The sequence below is a fragment of the Protomyctophum parallelum genome (assembly GCF_964188405.1).
Source record: "Protomyctophum parallelum genome assembly, chromosome: 3".
In the NCBI taxonomy this organism is placed as follows: Eukaryota; Metazoa; Chordata; class Actinopteri; order Myctophiformes; family Myctophidae; genus Protomyctophum; species Protomyctophum parallelum.
The window spans coordinates 11,464,460-11,486,883 of NC_139698.1; the positions used below are offsets into that span (position 1 = coordinate 11,464,460).

Genomic DNA, 22,424 nt, shown 5'->3' on the forward strand with positions numbered 1-22,424 from the left:
CTTTCCATGCTTGGACATACATACAGACATACAGACACACAGCTCCGTAATGGGGCGGAGACACCGCTCAAAAACACCAAAAGGGGTTCACGCCCTGAATGCGTTAATCACACAAAATGTCTTTTGGGTGGTGACATGATTGGTTTCCATAGCATTAGTTGAGCATTTGTTAGCGCGTGTTCTCGCCACCATTCTAAAAAGAATATTCGTAGGTTCTTTCGATGGCACGAAATTCGAACATTTAGAACTATTTTAATCAAAATAGCTGATCTACAAGCCCACAACGCGTTGCAGCATGACGTGTTGAGAGCTTGTAGATCTGCTACCCTTCAAAGCCATGTGCTTGAGCTCCATGATTCATGAATGACGGACTCATTATTTAATCCCCCCGTGCAGCGTCGCCGAAGCTTCGAATTTGGTTTGTTTTTAGGGCTAAAAGCTTCGACTTCAAAATAAAAGATCGATGGTCGGCACTACTAAGAACTACCTTGCACTTAGAACCACCCAGACGATTGGTAGGTGGAGAACTCCGATCATATGGTTGGCGTAAGTCATGACGCCACACTGAGTACTGATGTACTCAGTAAGGAGTAACATAGCCTATATGGGGCTGGTATCTGGTTGGTGTCAGACAGAATTTCAGAACAGGTCAGCTCTATATATGGAGATCTAAGGGTTTGAGGTCAGATGTAGAGTTGCTGGCCGGCTCCATATATGCAGATCTAGGTGATGATCCAGTCTTCTCCATGTATGGTTATCCAGGGTTAGATGAGGTTCAGTATCGTGATCTTCATCTTTCAGTCTGTGTGAAAATGAATGAATGAACAAGAATGAACAAGACCTCGAAAAGGATGCCGTCGGCTGCCGAGTCTAGGGGGAGCGCGGCAAATTTCCGTCCAGCAACAACTTGATCTGTTTCGTATCTAGAGTTTCGTAAGTTAGCAGGGCTTCAGCTAGAATCTTGTGCTCCTTACTGTATGTCTGCAAGATGCATTTAGCTCGCTCGTACGAGTCCTGCAGCATTGTACTGACTTCCTGCTCGATGGCGGCTTGCCTCCCGGGGCTCTGCCTGTTCTGGTTGGGGTAAGTCATGACGCCAAGCTTGTCACTCATTCCAGCTCTGGTCACCATCCTCTCTGCAATTTGTGTCGCACTGTCAAGGTCACTCCCCGCCCCGGTGGAGACGTAGTCATATCCAAAAGTAAGCTCTTCAGCCACGCGACCTCCCATGAAGACGTCCATGTCAGCCAACAGCTGGGCTCGTGTCCGGTGCCAGCAGTCGTCCTCTGGGAGCAGAGACACATGACCGAGAGTCAGGCCTCGAGGCATAATGGTGACTTTATGGATGGGCGTTGCATCCTTGGTGTAGAGGGCGACGATGGTGTGGCCAGACTCATGGTAGGCTGTGATGGTCTTGTTCTTCTTGTCAATCTGTGCACTCTTCCTCTCAGGACCCATGAGAATCTTGTCCTTGGCGAACTCCAGATATTCCATCGTAACCGCCAGCTTATTGTCCATGGCTGCCTTCAGGGCAGCCTGGTTGACCAGGTTCGCCAGAGAGGCACCAGAGAAGCCCATGGTCCCCCGAGCGATGATCTGTGCGTCCACCGCAGGGTCTGCTTTGACCTTGGACAGGTACCAGTTAAGAATGTCAGTGCGGCCTTTCACGTCGGGCATGGGGACCATCACCTGCACATCAAATCTCCCAGGCCTTACCAGAGCTTTATCTAAAAGCTCTGCCATGTTTGTTGCACCGATAACAATGACACCTTCATTTGGTATGAACCCATCCATCTCTGCAAGCAGCTGGTTTATGGTTTGTCTGTGTCCGGTCTGTAAGTCTGTCCTAATGCCCCCGACACTGTCCAACTCGTCAATGAAAATTACACAAGGAGATTGATTTTTTGCCCTATTAAAGAGTTCCCTGACGCGGCTAGCGCCAACACCCTCATATACCTCATCAAACGCTGATCCAGAGGCATAGTAGAAAGGCACGCCGGCCTCCCCCGCCACAGCTCGAGCCAAGAGGGTCTTCCCCGTACCAGGGGGGCCATACAGGAGGATCCCTTTAGGGAGTTTTCCACCTAGAAAACTGAATTTTTGGGGATTCTTGAGAAACTCCACGACAACTTGAAGTTCATTCTTTGCTTCATCCACTCCTTTGACATGTTCAAATTTCACATCTGGGATCTGGACGGTCATATGTTGGATCTGGACGGTCTCAGAATCCATGAGGATCTTCTCCTTGGCGAACTCCAGATCCTTCATTGTAACTGCAAGCTCATTGTCTGCGGCTGCCTTCAGGGCAGCCTGGTTTACCAAGTTCTCAAGAGAGGCGCCAGAGAAGCCCTCGGTGCCCCGGGCGATGATCTGTGCGTCTACCGCAGGGTCTGCTTTGACCTTGGATAGGTACCAGTTGAGAATGTCAGTGCGACCTTTCACATCAGGCATGGGGACCGTCACCTGTACATCAAATCTCCCAGGCCTTACCAGAGCTTCATCTAAAAGCTCTGCCGTGTTTGTAGCACCGATAACAATGACACCTTCATTTGGTATGAACCCATCCATCTGTGCCAGCAGCTGGTTGATGGTTTGTCTGGAGTGTCCAGTCTGTGAATCTGTCCTATTGCCCCCGAAGCTGTCCAAATCGTCAATGAAAATTATACAGGGAACTTTAGCTTTTGCCTTTTGGAAGAGTTTCTTGATGTTTATATCATCAAACTCTGATCCAGAGGCGTAATGGAAAGGCACGCCGGCCTCCCCTGCTACGGCTTGAGCCAGGAGAGTCTTCCCTGTACCTGGGGGGCCGACCAGGAGGATCCCTTTAGGAAGTTTTCCACCTACTACACTAATTTTTTGGGGATTCCTGAGACACTCCACGACATGTTGAAGTTCTTTCCTTGCTTCATCCACTCCTTTCACATGATCAAATGACACATTTGGTATCTGGTTGGTGTCTACCTCATAGTCGTTAAAGTATTTAGCCAAAGTACCGTCCGTCCACAAACTGTGGATGATACCCACAAGCAAGATGGATATCAATGCCACAATGATTCGGCTCTTGTGTTTCATCACTTGGTCCAGTGACCCGTTCTCTGGTAGCTTCATGAAGGTTCGAGTGTGAATACCTACTGGGCCATCACAACTAGAGCCCAATCGTCTGATCCTGGATGACAACAGCGTCTTGAATCCACAATGCTGGATCCATACAGGAGAGCTCTGTAGTTCTGAGCAGACAGCACTCGGTTGACTGTGGTATTGTCTGTAGAATGTCGGCGAGCTAAATAAACCCAATGATCCGAGCGAAAAGCCATGTTTGTTCTGCAAGAAGGTGTCTGCTGAGACATGGGTGGACCGCCACGCTGCTGGGATGCGACAGGGTTCCTTTGCGCTCAGTGTTGGCATCAACCTGCTGACCAGCTGCACAAGCTGAGCGCTTCTCAGTTCTGACAATCCCAGCTCCTCAAGCGAAGTTCTTCCCAGCTCCCTTGGGCTCACACTGGCTGTTTGGCGCGAGGGCTTGTGTTGGGCATGGCAGTATTTCGGCAGGGCAGTATGTCTGGCCACATATTTCAAGGAATGGAAGGCATTAGAGAGCTGGCTCAGAGGCAGCACCACCTGCTGACACCGGAATGAAATCATTATATAATAGAGCGCTGTATCTCTCTGATTTAGTCTTTTGAATAACACCATTTAGTTTTAGTCCAATTTAGTCATGTGAAATTGTTAAGTCTTAATCTGGTTTTATTCGACTAAATATCAAAAATCTTAGTCTTATTTTAGTCGGTTTCAACAAAATTAACGCTAGCCGGCAACTGATGACGCCTTGCACAAAATATCAAGCCTTTGAACCAAAAGAGTAATTTCATCATATATGTCATAAATTGACTGATATCGCCCAAGTTTGAAGTCATACCATGATGACATCATAGACTGGCCCATCTAAAAGGAAATGTTTGAGGTCATGAAGGTGAAAGAATGCTTTATTACAGCGATGTTCAACTGTCAGCCTGCGGGAGCAGGTACCCGACGTGGCCCGCAGGCCGAAAGGATTCTGGCAGGATCCTAGACGGGTATCTTGTGGCTCCCGGAACGCATTCCATTTTCCATTCTCAGAACAAATGTTTTTAGAAAAGCATTATTGGATGGTTGGTCGTACACAGAGATGAGTTGTCAGCTTATGTGCATAGCTTGACAATGGCCAGTGACATTGATATGCTAACAGACAGACAAACCAAAGAGATATGTTATGTCTGTGGCCGGTGTAAAGGGCCCTGATTTAGTCATGGCTGTGTTTTGGCCGAGGAAGAACCAGTCCGGTTCAATCTAAATCAGTTCCACTGAATGTTGTCAAGCTGACAGAAGTTACGTACATTATGCAACAGGTAGTTCCGACAAAGAAATCTGATTGGTTGAAATAGCTTTCTACCCGTGCTTCAAACGTGCACCTAATCAAAATATAATATGCTCAGCCGATCAAATCATCGCTAGTATGCGGTGATCAGCCAATCAAATCATCGCTAAAATCCACACAAACAAACAAAGCTGGCCATCAAAAATTAGCTGGGCTGATCAGACAGAGTCTCGTAGTACAGGCAGGTCACACATGGACTATTGATATGTGTCTAGGCTCATTCCAATGTTAATGCACCCTGGTGTGACACTCGGCAGTCGGCAGCCTTTGTAAACTTTGTTGAGGTGTGAAATGAAGGGTTGTTTTTAAACGATGCGTGTCCATGCACGTGCTCCTGAAAAATCTTCGGGGTGACACCATGGTACTGCATGCAATGACCAATGCAACACTGGTTGCATGGTTGTAAACCGGATATTTTCAGGTGGCTAATCAGACCATATTTTCAAATCTCTCATTTTAAGTGGTGCTAGCCTCTCCAACACTTGACTATGTAACTGGTTGCTGTGTCATATTACCTCATCCCCTTGTCTATATTAACCCCTGTATCAAAGGCACCGCTCACTTCATTACTGAGGGTCCTCCAACGTCTTGCTTTCCCCCGTGACATGTGGCAGCCAAGTCTATGGACTTTTTTTGTTTGTCTTATTCATGCCCTCCATGATGTCATGTGGCAGCCAAGTCTATGGACTTTGTGCATGCCCCCAAAGGGACCCCTTACTTCACACGATTGTGATTCATAACTGGCTAATTCTCAATTCACCTCAGCAGTGGCTTTTGTCCACTAAATGAGTTTTCTCAATAGAGGATAGAGAATTGGTCCACTAAATGGGTGTGTACAAAACATCTGAAATACCCACGTCACCTTCGTTTGAACGCAGCTCATGTCTATTTCAGACCCCTACTTGGGTGTCACTATCTCCCCACACTGCAGCAGTGGCTACGTTTATTTTCTCTACTTTGCTTGCTGGCTCTGTCCACCTGCTGCAGGGGAGAAAGCAGTGGTTGCTCCCTGTCATAAACGATGCATTGAACCTTGCTAATAAAACAAACCTGACCCTACCAATCATTACTGAGATTGTTCGCCTTCCACTAGGGATGTTGAAAAAAGTTGAAAATCGACTCGATTATCGACTCATGCCTCCCGCGACTCAAAACGTATGAGTCGAAAAATCGTTTTTATTTGTATTTTTTTTTTTTCAGTCAGTCAGTGCCGCTCGTTGCATGCAAGTTTACTTTGAGCAGAGCGCTGTGGACCCCATCGTCCAAGGGTGTGTGCGTGTGTGTGTGGTGGGGGGTGGTATCTTAGCAACACTGAATGATCTGTCCCATTGGTCGTGTGCTCGTATCATGAGCCAATGGCTGCAGCTCTGAGCTTCCCAGACCCAGCTCGTCTACACATGCCGTAAAGTGAGCTGACAGCCACAGGTCTGCTCTGTTCTGAGCGGTGAGCGCTCTTCTCTTCTCGTGAAGAAAGCAGGATAGAGTTGTCAAATAAATCCCGCCGTCATTTATACTGTATTTATTATCCGACCCGACATTAAAATACGGAACAACGTGCGTCTCGTATCAGTTCATTACTCGTGACAGGCTGCAGACACTTGAGAGTTGGGACTAGCGGCTAGCCGATAGCGCCGCTGCTCCTTCAGTTTCGTTGTTTACAAAATAAAGTTTATTTTTTATTATTGGGATTTGATCATTGTGCAAATTCTAAACATATGGATGCAGCTGCAGAAGTTGTGTTGCTTAAAGGAATGCATAGTTGCGTTCTCCTCAACTGCTGCGCAGCAACAAAAAAATATAAAAATAATGAAGAAAAAAAAGGAAAAAAGTCGTTCGACACGTCGATTTTTGGCCTCGATTCGTCGATTGGCCAAATATGAGTCGTTTGGCATCCCTACCTTCCACGCTGTTGCCATCTTGACGGTACAAACCGTAAACTCGTTCAAAAGTTTCGTTGTTTTCACAGCTAAGCAAATGGGCCATGGTAGCAGAGAGGGGCTCTTGATAGCATAACATGTTTAAATCTTTAGTGTCTAGGACATGGCCCGAAAATATCATATATATATACTGTATACTCCTGTACATCACGTAGCCTAGCATTCGCTACTAGGCTTAGTAGGCTAGCAGTTTGCATGTGGTCGTACTGGCTAAATATGGCATTAAAAAAATCACACCCGTGTGAAGTGAGGGGTGCTCTTATCATACATCATCTCATTCTGGCCAATCACAATTTGCGTCCTCACTTTTGTCATCAATGTGTGTGTTTACACAATTTTGTGTTGCACAAACCCTCTGTAGCATATTAAGCATAACAATGTTTGTTTATCACAAACCCTCAATGCTAGACATAGGAAGGGATAGCGTCCCTCAAAAATCACTCTTGTGTGAAGTGAGGGGCGCTCTTATCATACATCATCACATTCCGTGGATGATGTATGAAATATGATATACAAAAAATGGATTGAGCAAATCATTAAAAAAAATCACACCCGTGTGAAGTGAGGAGCGCTCTTGTCGTCGTAGTCTACCATATTGCCGAATTTCATGAAAAATGATAGCTCACAACACAAACATTGATGACGAAGGTGAGGACGCAAATTGTGATTGGCCTGAATGAGATGATGTATGATGATGATAAGAGCGCCCCTCACTTCATACGGGTGTGATTTATTTTAACTGTATGTAGCCTATATATGTTTTATGTAATTGTTTTTCTATGGACCTTGAGTCTGCAATAAAGACATTCATGCATTCAGCCATTCATTCAATAATAATAATTATTGAACAATCCTATTATTGTACAACATTCATATACAAATCAAAACATAAAATATCATTGAACATCGCTAATGGATCTCACTTAAAATCAATAGGGCCTAAACATAAAAAACATTGCATTTATTTAACTATTTAGTCTAGTATAAATTCAAAAGCCCAGATTCAATACATACATTCATATATTCAGTGAATCCAAAAACAAGATCTGACTGCAAGCTATATGCTATAGGTAGCATAGGCAAAGCGTAACCATGGCATTGTTGTACATTTTACACCAGGCACTGACTGTAAAGGCATGTCTTTGTGACCGCATGAATCGAGGAACGTCAGCTTTGCGTCTACACAGAACTTAGAAGTAAATTGCAGATGATTGTGTCATGCCAATCTGACCATGAGACCGGCCCAACCAGGCCAGAGGAAATGTTTTCCTTTCAGTGGGGTGCTGTGACGTTACTCCCCCTAACCTCCTCCTATTTCCACCGCCCCCCGTTGGATCACCTTCAGTAGCTGTGATTGGAAGAATTGAAAATGGAAACAATCATCTAATCAAAGACCCTTTCAGTCCTCAATATTCTTTGATATTGCAGCTTACCAAAATGTTCTAGCCCATATTCTTTCAATGTTGTCATTGATTTTGGTTTATTGTTTATCCTCCTGTGCCAAAATGAGATGATGAGATTTAATTAAAGAGCATTAATCCAGCTTTAAAAAGAATATATTTTTAAATCTATTTTACTCGCATGGTAGAAACAGCCTACATCCGAATCCGACGTGCACATGGCCGCGTGTGCGGTTATTAGTCGACAAAGTATGATGTTTGGGATCTTCTAAAACATTAATCCAAGCTCACGCCGATCATAACAATCCCCTTGGCGATCCACAGCCTAGACTAGAGAGAGGCTACACTGCAGCTGTGGAGGGCTACACTTCCTGATTGGCCATAAGGAAGCTCTGAGAAGGAAGAGAAGTGGTCATGTGACTTGGCTGCGCCATGACACTTTCATGGACACTTTCATGGGAGTCAAACTCACACCGGAAGTGCAATGAATACATTGCAGTGAATGGAGCTGGCTGGACCAAATCAGTTCAGGAATATAAAAAGACATATCACATGTTGTTTTCTAATCACTTACTTTTCGATGTGCACAGAGTGCACGTGTAAATAATTTTATCTGAGTATCTAAACAGCAGCAGGTGTCGTTTCTGGCTCCGAAGTATCGCGAGATTTGGCTGCCAGACAGGAAACGGTGGGAAGTCTTGTGATACTTGATACGTTCAGAAAGGTACTTTGTGCTCTTTAGATACCATACCTCTATAAAAATTACACAGTGTACACATCGAAAAGCAACACAGCAGACAATGATGATGTGTTTACATGTCTTCTGTTATTTTCCAGAAGTGATTACTTTACAAAAGGTCTCAGTCATTCATAAATAATGTGTGTTCATGAGCTGGTCACTGAGCTCTCATTGACTCCATTCTGCCAAACCTCCGGGTAGTTTGGCTCCCATGAAAGCGTCCATGAAAGCGTAATGGCGCAGCCCAGTCACGTGACCACTTCTCTTCCTTCTCAGAGCCTCCTCATAGAGTATAAAGAAGGATAGAGACCGAACTGGAGCGTTAGTTTATCAGTTTGAGTTACACTATAATCATGAGAGAAACAGAGGTATTCATTCATGTATGGCAAATCACGTGTTATTGATTGACTAAGCCCAGGAGATGGGTAATTTAGGCCCTCTAGTGGGTTTGGGGGGGGGGGGGGGGTTCAGGAGGCCCAGTCATTGGCTAGCAATCAGATTTAGAGGCACAGCAGGTGTGCTAATTGGTTCTGTGTTCTATGTTTGACTGAAACCTGATCCCCCAGTTCATTCTTTGCATATGGACTGTAATTTAGATTTCCCAAATGATTTGGTAATTTGGACCTACTGAAGAGTACTAAGGACTAAACTTGGGGTTGTTTGGGCCCTTTTTCATCTTTTGCTTCTTGACGATAAATGTCCACAATGAAAAACATCTGGCCTGATCAAATGGCTCTTTCACTGTAGTAAATGTTTATAAATCATGTCAGTGGTTTACTGAAGGTTCCGTTTCGTTCTAATCTATGTTTAAGCTAATACAAAGAGTCTGCCCCTTTCCAAATCACCATTTAACAAATAAGAAGCCTATAAACAAACTAATTTGGGTGGATTTGTTTTTACTTCATAATATCCTTACAAAATGTGTACTTGGACAGAAAGAATTCCAAGCATGGCCTCTGAGAAAATGAGATTTTTCCTGTGCAATTGCCTCCAGGGACCATCTTCAAATGATGACATGTACTTTCAACAATATTAGAAGTGTATCCCATTTCAGCTCAGACATGACACACAACCTCAATCTTCGACCTTGTTAAACACTTGCACGCACTTTTGCAGAACTCTCTGGGTCGGTCCTGACCTCGCTCCGCAGGGATGTTTTTACAAAGACTCTGTCTTCCCCTGCTACCATGCAGGTCAACCCAAGTTATTCCAGGTGCTTTTAGCACTGGCCTGGGAAGAGGTACCTGTCATTATCAGAGCTTACACAGTACATTGAAAAGCCCTCGTCAAAACTTGTTTTGTCCACACATAGTTGTAACAAGGTGGGTGGTTACGCTAAGGGTTTGACTGCAGCTTCAATGCATTACCTGTGATGGTCTGCAACCATTTTCCTACCTACTGTTTTAAAAGCGATAACAGTAAGGTTTAACCCATTTTGGGCGGGAACCCCTTTTGGTGTTTTAAGTATTATGTTATACTTTAGCTATTGAAAAATAGCAGATCTACAAGCTCATAGCGCGGGACCGAGTGCCACACTACGAGCTTGGAGGTCTGCTATTTTTGAAATTTTGTGAAAATGTGACGCGAAAACGTGAAAGAAACAGAGTGGCCACTGGTGCGCGAGAAATTCAAGATGGCGCGCTCCATCAGCTAGCAACCCAATGCTAATGCGAGTAGCATCTCGACGTGATCGATCAAAAGCTCTATAAAAGACCAATTAACGTTAATCCCTGCAAATTAAGATTAATCCAAATGACGTGGATTCACGCAAATGGCAGGGAAATGGTTAAAAGTGGGGAGTATATCTTGGTTTGAATTGTCTTGTTTAGGGTGTTCATGTTGGTGTTGTTTTTCCACCCTCTCAGTTCCCATCTGGAATCACTGTCAGATGTTTTATTCTTGCATGTCCAAGAAGGAAAAGTATAGCCTACCTATAGTTCACATTGTCCATAAAAGGCCTCTCGAAGCCCCTTTCAGACCTTGTTTAAGCTTTGTGGTCTGAATCCCAGATGACAGTAATTAGAGCACTTAGCTGTTCAAAGTTTATCAGCCTAAGATAAGCGTTGTCATAGCTGAAATGTGCGTTGCCTGATAGCGCCATGTAGTTGGGATTTATTCAAGCAGAACTCTTGTTAGATAGCAGCTTTCTAAGCTTAAGCAAACAAAAGAGCTGGCAATTCTTGGAGAAGTGTTTGAAGACGGAGTTCAGTGATGTGAAGTGGTACTCAAAGGATAGTTTGAGCACAGCAACAACTGTGGAATGTGAGCATTTCATTCAACGGTACCTCTGGGGGCACAGCTGGGTCATGAGCGTTCACCATCTAGATAGATGAATTGTCTGATTGCTCCTTTTGGCTAACATCAAAAGTCCAAGCAAGGCCATATTTCTCTCTGTAGCTGGCCACAGGTGATACATGAACTGCAGAAGAGTCTAGGTCTCATCTGTGGGTGTATGCAGAGTGGAGGTGCTCATGTGTCTTATTGTGACCGTAATGCCCTTTTGAGACTATGATGGTGTGTAAATTGGAGGTCCTGCACTGTAGAGTTGACACGGCAACACCAGAGGAGATGAAGGGTGATAAGTCACAGCCACTGTGGTCAGTTCAGTGGCTGGCTCCATTCTTGCATTCTTGTTTCATGTGGAGACCGTGGAATTCAAAGATTTGTGGTTGATTTGGAGCACCCTGAGTGGCCTGGGATGTAGTTTTTTTTAACAGATGGGGCTTTCTCCTTTTAGACTTGTGCCAAAGCAAACCGCGCTGTAACTTAAATGTGGCCAAAATGGACTTCCCTAAACCCATTCACTGTGCCCGTATCTCAAAACTGTGATTTAGTTTTCCCTGTTCTGTTTTAATTTGACTTGGGTTTCAGTGAATTGACTTTACCCACAATTGAATCAGACTTGAATCCCCCAAAAAGGAAAAAGAAGGAAACCTGTAATGCTGCACTTAGAGTGCATATATGGTTCTCAGGGACTGTTCAGCCAGAAGGCCTCAGCGAGTCTCTGAAAAACTCTGAAGTCTGTCCTCATTTCACTGTCTTGACCTTCCAGAAACCGTAGTTTCAGCTAGCCTATACACCGACTGAAATAACTCTTAGTATAATATTTACAGTAACGTTAACCTGTTCTCTCTCTCCTAGGTTCTCGTGAACGACTTCTTTCTGGTCGCTTGCCTGGAGGACTTCATTGAGAACGCCCGGCTCTTCATCTTTGAGACGTTCTGCAGAATACATCAGTGTATCAGCATCAGGTTGGTCAGTGTTGCCACTTGCCACTAAAGTGTAGTTGCTTATTTTGGGCTTGTTTCAAACAATGTTGTTTTAAACCAGTGATTCTCACACATTTTCATGTCAAGGACCTCCAGATTAATGTATTTGTCCAACTATGGACCCTCCATCTAAACATATTTTGTGCCAGGAACCCCCATTGTTGTTGTTGAAATGTTTCAAAGAATATTCCACATTTTGTCACTTTTCTTCTGTGATTGCTTTGAAAATAGCAGCTCTACAAGCTCACAACGCATTGCATTGTGACGCGCTGTGAGCTTTTCAATCGGCTATTTTCAAATAGCCCAGTCAATGCTTCTTTAGGGCTTGTTTTCATGGACCTGGTTGCTTATTTATCTCACACAATCTGGCAACACTGATTACAGAGTGACATCTGACATCTCACTGTTAGTATTGCTGGAAGGTGGAATACCGTATTGGTTTTGTTAATCCAGCAGAACCCCTGGAGACCATGAGGAAGTGCCCTCTGCTGTGTGCTATTGCTAGGCTTGTTTAGTGCAAGAAGTACAACAGTCTTGTGATTTAGTGGAATGTCCCAAACAGATATGTGTTTATTGCCCTATCCTCCCTAGACGAAAAGACACGCACAGTTACACACACACACACACACACACACACACACACACTCACTCGCGCATGCACTTGCACACATGCATGTACACACACGCGCACACACACACACACACACACACACACACACACACACACAACACGCACACATACGTGGGAGCACACACACACATGCCATACATGCATGCACGCACGCATGCTGATCACACACTTAGAGATTAGGCATTTGGAAGTTTAAGTGCTACCAGGTCTCCAGCGGCCATTCTGCTCACTAGACATTAAAGACCACCTGGGTGAGCCCAAACCAGAGACAGGTTTCTCCCAGGAAGAGGTCAGAGTTTGGAGATGGCTTCAGACGTTCCCAACCACTGTGCCTTTTTCAAGCCCTCTTCCGCTGGGTTGTATTGGGTCAGGGGGTTCTGAGGGGATCTACTGACCCCAGTTCAAAACACAGTGTTGTGACATGAAAAATAAATTAACCTTGGATGTCCACCAAAACCAAGAAATTTAGTCAATGCTAATTATAGTGAGCATTAGAGGGGGAAATGGAGATTATAGTAATTGTATGCAATTAAGAGAGATTATATGATTGGGCTGCCTCTTTACATAAATTTTTCGAAAATGACAAAATACAAAGATGTGTTTTCAGAGCATCCACCCTTCCAGACTATTAGCCTCTGTGTTTGCATGCCTGGATTTTCCTATGCCATGCCTTAGATCTCTGATATCATGTTAACTCGTACATAAGTAGGTGTCTTGTTTAATCATGATTACCTCACTGTTGTAGCCCTATGCGTATAATGGCCCTATGCGTTGAGAAAGCCATGTTCACATTTGTTGCCCCTCAGGCATATTTGGTATGTTACTATGTTCAAACACTGAAGGCAGGCTTGCATTTCAAAATATGCTACCCTGAACATATGATGCTCAGTGAAAAGAAGGGAATGAATTACTTCTCTTGACACGAAAATGATTGCATTGACTGTTATATAGAGCTGTGGAGGTCTGTAGTCAAGGTTGAACCATGGAACATGATCGCACTCTGTCGAAATCTCCAGTTGCAGATTGTCTGGAATTGATTAGGAGTCCTGGCTCTTTTTGGCAGTCTTACTGCAATTGGATCCATTTACTTGTTAAAGACCACAAAGGTTAGTGGTAACATCGAAATAGGAAGTTGAACGGTGATTTTTCTACTTTTCACCTTTTTTCCAGTATTTTCAGGTTTGTTTGTTGAGGTTTCTGCAGCAGGAGGATACGTTGTGGGCAGCGCCAGGGATTTCCCTGTTTATTTTCGGTGTTATGACAGCATGTGTCTATTTCTGACAAACGCCCAAATTCCAAGTCATTAGTCCTCTAGCCCAGAAGCCCTTTGCACCCAAGCATGGACCCGAATGAATTTGATGCCTGTTTTTAATGAGGCCATTTTTACGGCCTGCTGGCCGTGATACTTTCACAGATATTTGCTCGCTCTTTGCCCATGGCATGGGACACAGAAGTAGACCAGAATTTGGCGTAATTTAGTTATTTTATGCAGTAACTAGGCTTATGTAAAACTTACTGTAGGCAGTGAAAATGTGACCCTGCAATTCAAGCCTGCACTCATAATTGCGCACACACATCCTTTTGTCTAGACTTTTTGAATGTCCCAGTGTGTGCATTTCCTCTTTAATTGTTTTTATTGTGTGATTTACTGGGATAAATCCCTTCTAACATTGATTTGTTGCTTGCAAGGCCCTTCATCGACCTCAAATGGCACACTTGTTCTTTGACGTTTTAAGTAAGTGCCAGAGATGATTGTTTAGCCCTTGCTTCGCTGGAAATGGTGTGAGTGGACAGTCTTTTCCCATTGCCGCATTGTATTTTTGTTCACTGGCAAGTGTTGTGTATTTGGACCTAAAATGGAGGATCTTTCCACCTCACAATTGAGTCATTAGAAAGACCACACGGTCATTTCGGTTTTCCCGAAAAATCAATTTTACCCCAAGCCGAAAACAGGGCTGCTCCAAATGGCTTGGAATCTCCAAATGCTATCATATGGTAGTGTTTAACAATGCATTCATTTTAGCCCAGCCATGTTAAGAAGGGGGCTACTTTTTAAGAAGAACCCCTTCCCTCCTCCTCCTCCTCCTCTCTAACCCATTTATACCCCTATGTCTGACCCTTCTACCTTAGTGTGAGGTTGGTATTGAGACACAGAGGAGTCCTGTAGCCTGAAGTCGAAAGCTCAGGAGCCAGAGTGAGTAAGGGGTCGAAATGAAAGTGATCCCCTCTCCCCCAAGGAACAGGGGCATGGTTGTGTAAAACAAAACCAGTCATGGAAGCTGTCTGCTTGGTTTAAGGGCCAAAGGATGTCAATAGTTTGGGTTGTGTAAGTCCGGCACTCACTCTTCCCCTCTCACATCTCCTCACATTGCTACCCCTGTCTCCCCCTGCAACTTGCTCTTATTTGCTCTCCAGGGTCTATGTAAGCCTTGTTGAGAAGGACCTACCTCAGAAAGACAGCAAGATAAAGGCTGCCCCTCTCTGACACACAAATGCCCTTCCTATGAGGAAAGCATGACCTGATTTTCCTTTTATAAATTAGATTAGAGATCTTTGGCTGCTGCAGGCCAGAACCCAGCGCTTTTTGGGGGTTCTGTGCACTATGGAGGATAGATTACGTTCAGGGGTTCTTTGACGGTTAAACTCGATTGTGTTTGTTTTGATGTTCATATCTCACTTGGGGCTTGGACTGACATGTGCCCCCACTTTACTAAACTGCCAAACAAAATACCCAACACCCCTGTGCAGCAATCACTTAATCACTGCATGGGATAAGCCAAAACCAAAACAACACTTCTTTGTATTTGGCCTTTATTGGTGTATACGTGTGAATGCGTCAGAAGTAGGCTAGACTTGACAATTTAGGGATTTGCTGTTTTCCTTACAGTTTTTCACCGGTTTTCTACTGGTGAGCAAGGTCATGACAGATTATTGTGTTCTGTTCAGCTATCCTCAGATTACCTTTAACAAATTGGCCTTTGGCTGTGAATATGCACTGTGATTATCCCTCAATGAGCCATTTGCTATGCATGGGCAGCCATCAGGCATACGGGCTGCCTCATTCAGACAGGAGGCCCATGCGTTGGCCTCTCTGGTGTTAACGGTGTCACTTTGTGATGGCAGACATGTGTTAGCCATCACCATCCCAACGCACGTCACTTGACAGCCAACACTTTCCACACTTGCTAGGTCCCAACTCCCAAATAATATCCATAAGAGCGATTTCTTTGCCAAGCATCATTTTCCACAGGTTTTGCTGAGCCTAAAGCATAATCGTCCGTCCGGCAAAGCTTAGCGGGTCGAATCATGTCTCTCTGAGTGACAGGTTGATCAGCCTCCCTCCATGCTTCTGTTACTCCTCTGGCCTGTTGAGGTTCACATGAATCAGTGTTTTCTGTCCTGCTGTCCACCTCCTCCATCCTCTTTTCTGTGGTGAAAGTGCTGATAGATCATGCACTGTCATTGGGAGACCACACTCTATTTCGTCTTATTATGCTGAGGTAATGCTATTTATTTGTTGTTGATGTCTTAACGACCCTTCCAGACACTGATGTCATTGCAGCCCCCTCCTGTATGTGGTTTTTGCTACAATTTGAAAAAGGAAAGGAAAAAAAAGAAACCTTAGTGGGTTTGGATGATTTTCCTTTTTCTTCTGTTCGAGCCCTTGAGGTAAGGCAAACATTATCGTAAATGAGATTACTTTCAAGGGGGGCATTTACAAGGAAGTAGGTCTCCCGGTCATAGAGCGACAGTTCAAATCGTCCTGCTGGCATTAGCGGTTGTGGGGATGCGTCTGTGTGGACCCATAGCGTGAGAAGTGGTTTGGTCTGGCCAGGTTCTAGCTTACTCACTGGTCTGTTCCGCTGAATGAGGCTCGCAAAATGTGATTAATGGACCAGGAAGTGATAATTAGTGGGGTAAATTGTTTTTATACAGACCTCATAACCCCTGTTATTTTGCACACACACACTCACACACACACACACACACACACACACACACACAGTAAGTACACTCAGGCCGCTTGCACTCAAATTAGTAACCTATTTTCCAAGCATGTGTGTTAATAAGGTTTGTTCAAACGTGTGTGTGTGTGTGTGTGTGTGTGTGTGTGTGTGTGTGTGTGTGTGTGTGTGTGTGTGTGTGAGAGAGGTGTCTTTCCTTTGAGATGAGGAGTAGGGTAGCTGTAGTAATTGTGGGCAGTGTGGCGGGCAGAGGGGGCAGGGATATTTATAGGCCCCTTATATGAAATGGGGGGGGGGGGGGGGGGCAGGAAACGTGGGGAGGGGGTCTAGATGGCGGTATCAAGGGGGTCTAGTTATTTCGAAAGCCACAAGGGAGGCCAGCTGCACTCTTTGGATCAAAGAGGAACGGCCACCCCCCCCCCCCACCTCCCTTCCTCTGTTGTGACACATCCACGTCCCGCTGTATGAAGCAGCGGCACGGGCTGCAACCTGGCTTTCATTTGGAGGGACAGTAGCTGGTCCTGGGTCTGCTGGTCCTGGGCTGCTGTAGGGACCAGGTGGACAGTAGCTGGTCCTGGGTCTGCTGCTGTGTCACACACGGTAGGGACCAGGTGGAGAGACACGGCATGTCCAGGAGCGAGGGAGGGATCAAAGAGGAAGGAGAGAAACAGACTCAGAACAGGGGGGGTGGGGGGGGGTTTACTGCCTCTAATTGAGTTGGCTTCAGGAGTCTCTAAATCAAGTGTTTCCCAAGATTTGGGTCATGGACATGTTTGTTATGGGTCGTAGATATGGGGTGATAGCCCCTCCTATGTCCAGCTTTTGGTGCATGTGCACACACTTTGTCCTGACCTACACAAATATTAAATCCCATTGACAATGAATGGACAATTTTGAGTGTTTGTGTAAACACAAACTCTCTAAATCAGGCATTTTCCCCATTTCATATTATATACACCTGATTTAAAGAAGGAATGCCAGCACTCATTTAATGTCCTTTTTCACATGTTTATTTACCTCTGATGAGCCAACGTACGTATGCGTTTCAGCCAGATGGGCCTTCCTCATCGCTGTGACAACGCTGAAAAAGGACATTCAATGCTGAGTGCTGACGTTCCTTCTTTTAATTGAGTATCTTTGAGCCTTGCACCTACAATAATTCACCCTTCTAAATGTGTGTGTTGCAGGTTTTGTTTTGCTTTGTTTCTCTCTATTATAAACCCGTCTTGCTGCCCTAAGTACAGCCACTGTCGCTCGCTCATTAACACTGTTGCTTTAATAGCAGCTGGTATTAATGTTGTCACTTAATTGGCTACACCACATAATGCACAACATCCATCATGTTGATGTGTAGCATAAAGTTATGGACTTAATACATTAAGCCACATTAAAATCATGTTAATTTAAATCTTGAGTAAAAGTAACTGAGTAGTTTACTGCATAGGATCTTTGCAAGCTCACATAGTTTAACCCAATCCCGTTATACTCTTATGATCAGTACTTTATTTTAGATTTTTTACAAACACATAAAACATAAAACCTACAATACAAACACAAGCAACAACAGCAGAGTACGTATTCATGGATAGACAATTAAGATAGATAAGATAAACAAATAAAAATAAAGGAAAAAAAAGGGAAAAATCAAATTAAAATGTGAAAAAATTATTTACACGACCAAACGCAGCATCATCAACCGTATCATAATGTGTGGTCTATCCGGCTTCCTCAACAGTAAGCACATACCCATATTGCATGTTCATGGGAATCTGCCCTGACACCGTCTTGCCCCTACAGTAGCTATACCCCACTAGCGTTTTCCTGTCTTCCTACCTGATCGTGTGTCTGCTTCCTTTCCACAGCATGCTGGCAGACAAGTTGAACATGACGCCCGACGAGGCTGAGAGATGGATCGTCAACCTTATCCGCAACGCCAGGCTAGATGCCAAGATTGACTCCAAGCTGGTAAGACGCCCCCTGTCTGCCTCCTCAATCAATCAGTCCAGGACTTGATTGATTGATCAAAGATTCCCCAACAGACACCCCCCACCACCACCCCCCTTTCTTTAAACTGGGGGCCGTTTGTTCTACATACTGTTAGGTGTGACCGTTGTGGGAATATGACTAAAATGTACCTTTATGTATGTCCTGATTTAAATTGAAGGGTATATTGTGAGGACGTTGTGACCCACCTCTTTGGCCTTGCATGTTTTGGAATAAGCATCACAGCACAGGCTCTCTGTAATCAGCAAATCATACCCCAACTCCGCTGGAATGACATAGAATTATCTAGATGATGTGAATGCGACCTATTCCACTACTAGGTCGGTGTTCATGGCTTTTTTTTGTGGGTGTGTCTTGCAAGACCAAATGTGATGTGATGTCATATTTGTCCTGACCGTGTGTCTGTTACCACCCTCCTGTGTTCCTATAGGGTCATGTGGTTATGGGGAACAACGCTGTGTCGCCGTACCAGCAGGTGATTGAGAAGACCAAGAGCCTCTCCTTCCGCAGCCAAATGTTGGCCATGAACATTGAGAAGAAGCAGGAGAAGCAGGCCCACAGCGCCAAGAGCGAGGTGAGCATGACGCACCTGCACAAACCCATAGATGAACCCTCGTCCCTTAGCCAGAGGCCACCAACCCTTCCTTGACTGATCACATGGCTGGAAGGGGGACATGAGCACAGAGCAGTTCAAAGCCTCTCAAATGATCAGCTCGGGAGAGCTGGGCCCAAGAATGTTGATGAACAACCATCAACAAAAGCTCTCTTTACACGAAATAAACCAGTAAGAGCAAGTTTAACAGAGCTAACGCTTTCATCCTTCCATTGCCCTTCAAAGGCCTAATGACAAGGTAGATTCCAATACAGCCGTAAAACGAGGCCCAAGCTCTGTGACTCAGCTCTGCAACGTAAATAAGGTGGACTCACACTCAAACTGGCTCTTGGTGAACATTACTCAAAGCCCTGGAGTTCCCTGCACTTAGGAGCTCCCGCAGATGTTTGGCTGTGGATGCTGTCATCCCAGTGCGTGTGTTTTGATGTTGACCTTGCGCGGATGAGTGGCATGTTAGGCCGTTGAAACTACTACAACTACCCAGAATGTCATAATCACACATCCTCTGACCTAGCCCTCCCAACCTGCCCTCAGCTCCTTGAAGTTGGTAAAGAGAGGCATGTCAGTAAAAGCGGATTGATGCATTAGCCCCCCACAGCACTGTCCTTCAGTCTACACACGCAAGGGCCAAGGCCGTGGAATTACAACAGTGCACATTAAATGTTCACTTTTAAACTGAGCAAAGGGTATCGTTTGATGTGCGCAATTACCCTCCTCCTTATTGTTTGAATATCTGCAGCGGGAGAGCTGCTATAACCCTGTCCTGTAAAAAGCATAGACCCCCCTTCATTAAGGAGTTTTTGTAATTAGACAAAAGAGGCTGCAAACAACTCACAGCACCATTACATCCTGCTGTCCTCGGGGCTACAAATCACTTACATATAGAGTGCATTTACTGCCTGCCATCTGGGTAGGCTGCTGAGGGTCCCTGTCAACTCTCACAACCACCCCTTGTGTAACAATAGAACACACACACGCACACATGAAGTTAGACATCTACAAGAAGGAACACGTCACGTTAAATGCTTGCACGTGTATCTTGTTTCTTTTACATTTTCTCTTCTCACAATTACTCACAAAGTGTTTGTATCGATCATTCTTGGTGATCAAAACTAACTCCTCAAATGTTGATCTTTATCTTTATCTTTATGTTTCAGACTCCAAACTGGGCAGGTCAAGAATCTGGATTTTAGAAGTACATAGAAGACGGATAAAGATCTTTCTTTTCGTCCCGGTTCTCCATGCATCATCTCTGCTACATCTTTCTTTTTCTTTTTTTCCTACTTGTCCCCCAAGAAGCAGAGTACTTTTTCACTGATTCAATAAAAAAAAGAAAGACCTAAAACCATTTTCACCCATGATTGCCTTATTTCTGGACATTACAAATGGTGGTTTAGGTTTCAGTGGTCGGGCTTTTTGTATTGGTAATACTTGATGAAGTTTTAATGTGCGTATTGAGTCACTTGAGTGGGACGGCTAAGACTGTTCTGTGCGATGCAGCCCATGTATGCGCTGTAATGATGAATGGGTGTTTAGTCTGTCGGTTTTATGGTGTTTTTAGTGGTAGGTTCACCGTAGCGGGCAGTCTCACTGTGAGATGAAGGGGGCAAGCGGAGGTGATGTACAGTTACTAGTGGTCATACTCTCTGCCAGTCATCCTTCCCATCTGAGGACATGAGGGAGCCATAAAGAACCATTAGCCAGACAGACACAATCATTTTAATGTCCTGCTCCCCCTGTTCTCTACTTTCTTCTCTCTCCCCCTTCCTCCCGCTATCACAACAGCTTACAGCCCCAGCCTTTCATCCCCTTTCTCTTCCTACTCGATAACTAGTCATTTAATGTGCCCTGTCTGCTCAAAGCCTATAGTTTAGACGTAGGATGCGGTTGTATGTTGTAATAAAAAAATATGGCTTAACCCTATTCTCCTCTTTCTCACATTGAACACCTTTTTGATTGTCAGTGCTGACATGACCGTGGCCAGTGAGGACCAAGTGTCTCGTCAAAGGGCTGACAGGTTGACTGCTCTGTCTTTGTGGAGGAGAAGGAGAGCAGCTCCCATCCTCGCTGCTGTGGCACCCGGGGCTCGGAGCCAGCCAGACCATTCATAAGCTGACGTCACCTCGGCTCCCGTGGACTGCAAAGGGCTGCTGCTGGTCAAGATGGAGGAGGAGGGGGGAGAGAAAAAGAAAAGGATGAAGTGAACAAAGTGATTGGTTTACCGGTACACCCCCCCCCCCCCCCCCCCCAATGACACATGAAAATAAAAGTCCTCTAGGCTTAAATTATTGCATTCACCTTACCAGTGCACTCTTAGATGTTGTTTTAGAGAGACGTCCAGACCAACACCAGGCCTGTGGCTAACAGTCCTCCCGACCACAATGTCTGTCACTGCACTCTGAATAAATAAATAAACAAAGTCAGGAGAAAGGTCACTATCGGTTTTGGCAAGGAAATGTCCAGGGTTCTTTTTTTACATATTGTTAGAGGTTTTCCCCCCACAAAAAGGCTTTTGCGAGCAGTTCCAGTGATGAAATGGAAACTTGCATTGTGTGTGTCTGTGTGTGTGTGTGAGCATGTGTGTATCCCTTTCTCTGGTGTCCCAAGTAAGACCAGTGTTAACAAGATGTGTTAATGAAATGTTTGACTAAATAACAATGTGTTTATAGTGGACATGGAAGACCTCTGCGGGTTGTACCTATCTCAATCTACCGTCCAACTTCTATCTAAAATCATCAATTTTCAATTGATTTAAAAAACCTTCTTTCTTTGATTTTCAGGACGTACGAACGGCTGAATGTACAGTACATGCTGTATATACTGAGTTAGAAATGCGCACACACAAGCCTTGAAATATCCCATCCACATAAAAAAATATTTCCCAGAATAAATAAAAGATTAAGTGCCACACCTAGTGGTTGAAATGGGTAGAGCATTTACAAGTGCTATTACAATCAGGACATGAAGCATTTTGCTGACTATGATGATTGTGGGGCGGTAAATGTTCCCAAAATAGTCAAATATAGTAACAACCCCTCGTTGTTTTGTGCATGCATCCCAGACCTCCCCTTTCTTAACATCGCTGACGCATTTAATCCATGCTTTTTTTGTATTTGCTCGTAATCATTCCCCCTAGGCGATTTGCAGGCGAGTTGACCTACAGCCAAATGTTGAATATCATTGTGGAGTGGATGGATGCCAAACCCCATGACTTTCCCTCAAGGTAGGTTGGGTCTAACCCCGGGTTTGATTCCTGCAATCTCAGTTTCAGTAAATGAGAAGGGGGATTCTAATGAGGATCATTACCAAACAGGTTTTCGGTTTTAGGCCAATATAGTAAAGACCACTGAACCGCCTCAGTTGTCCTCAGTTGTTTATGGGGTCACGCAGGTCAGCACGTATAGTCTTCATTCGGCCTTGAGAATCGTAAATAATTGAATAATATATATCCT

The 22,424-nt window shown here is 44.6% G+C and overlaps 2 protein-coding genes across 2 annotated transcripts in view; one reads left to right on the forward strand and one right to left on the reverse strand.

Moving 5' to 3' along the window:
* Window positions 1-20,338, forward strand: part of eif3ea (eukaryotic translation initiation factor 3, subunit E, a) — a 53,810-nt gene extending 33,472 nt beyond the window's left edge. Inside the window, exons 10-13 of the mRNA XM_083760526.1 lie at window positions 11,632-11,741; window positions 18,218-18,320; window positions 18,790-18,933; window positions 20,130-20,338. Of these exons, the coding sequence (XP_083616652.1) occupies window positions 11,632-11,741; window positions 18,218-18,320; window positions 18,790-18,933; window positions 20,130-20,165 (393 nt within the window). The 3' untranslated portion in view covers window positions 20,166-20,338. The remainder of the gene's footprint in view (window positions 1-11,631; window positions 11,742-18,217; window positions 18,321-18,789; window positions 18,934-20,129) is intronic.
* LOC310855978 (ATP-dependent zinc metalloprotease YME1L1-like) lies at window positions 871-3,108 on the reverse strand (the record flags this gene model as incomplete). The annotated part of the gene is made up of 1 exon (XM_083761194.1): window positions 871-3,108. One exon carries the CDS (start codon window positions 3,106-3,108, stop codon window positions 871-873), a length of 2,238 nt encoding a protein of 745 aa, XP_083617320.1.
* Window positions 20,339-22,424: the final 2,086 nt, after the last annotated feature.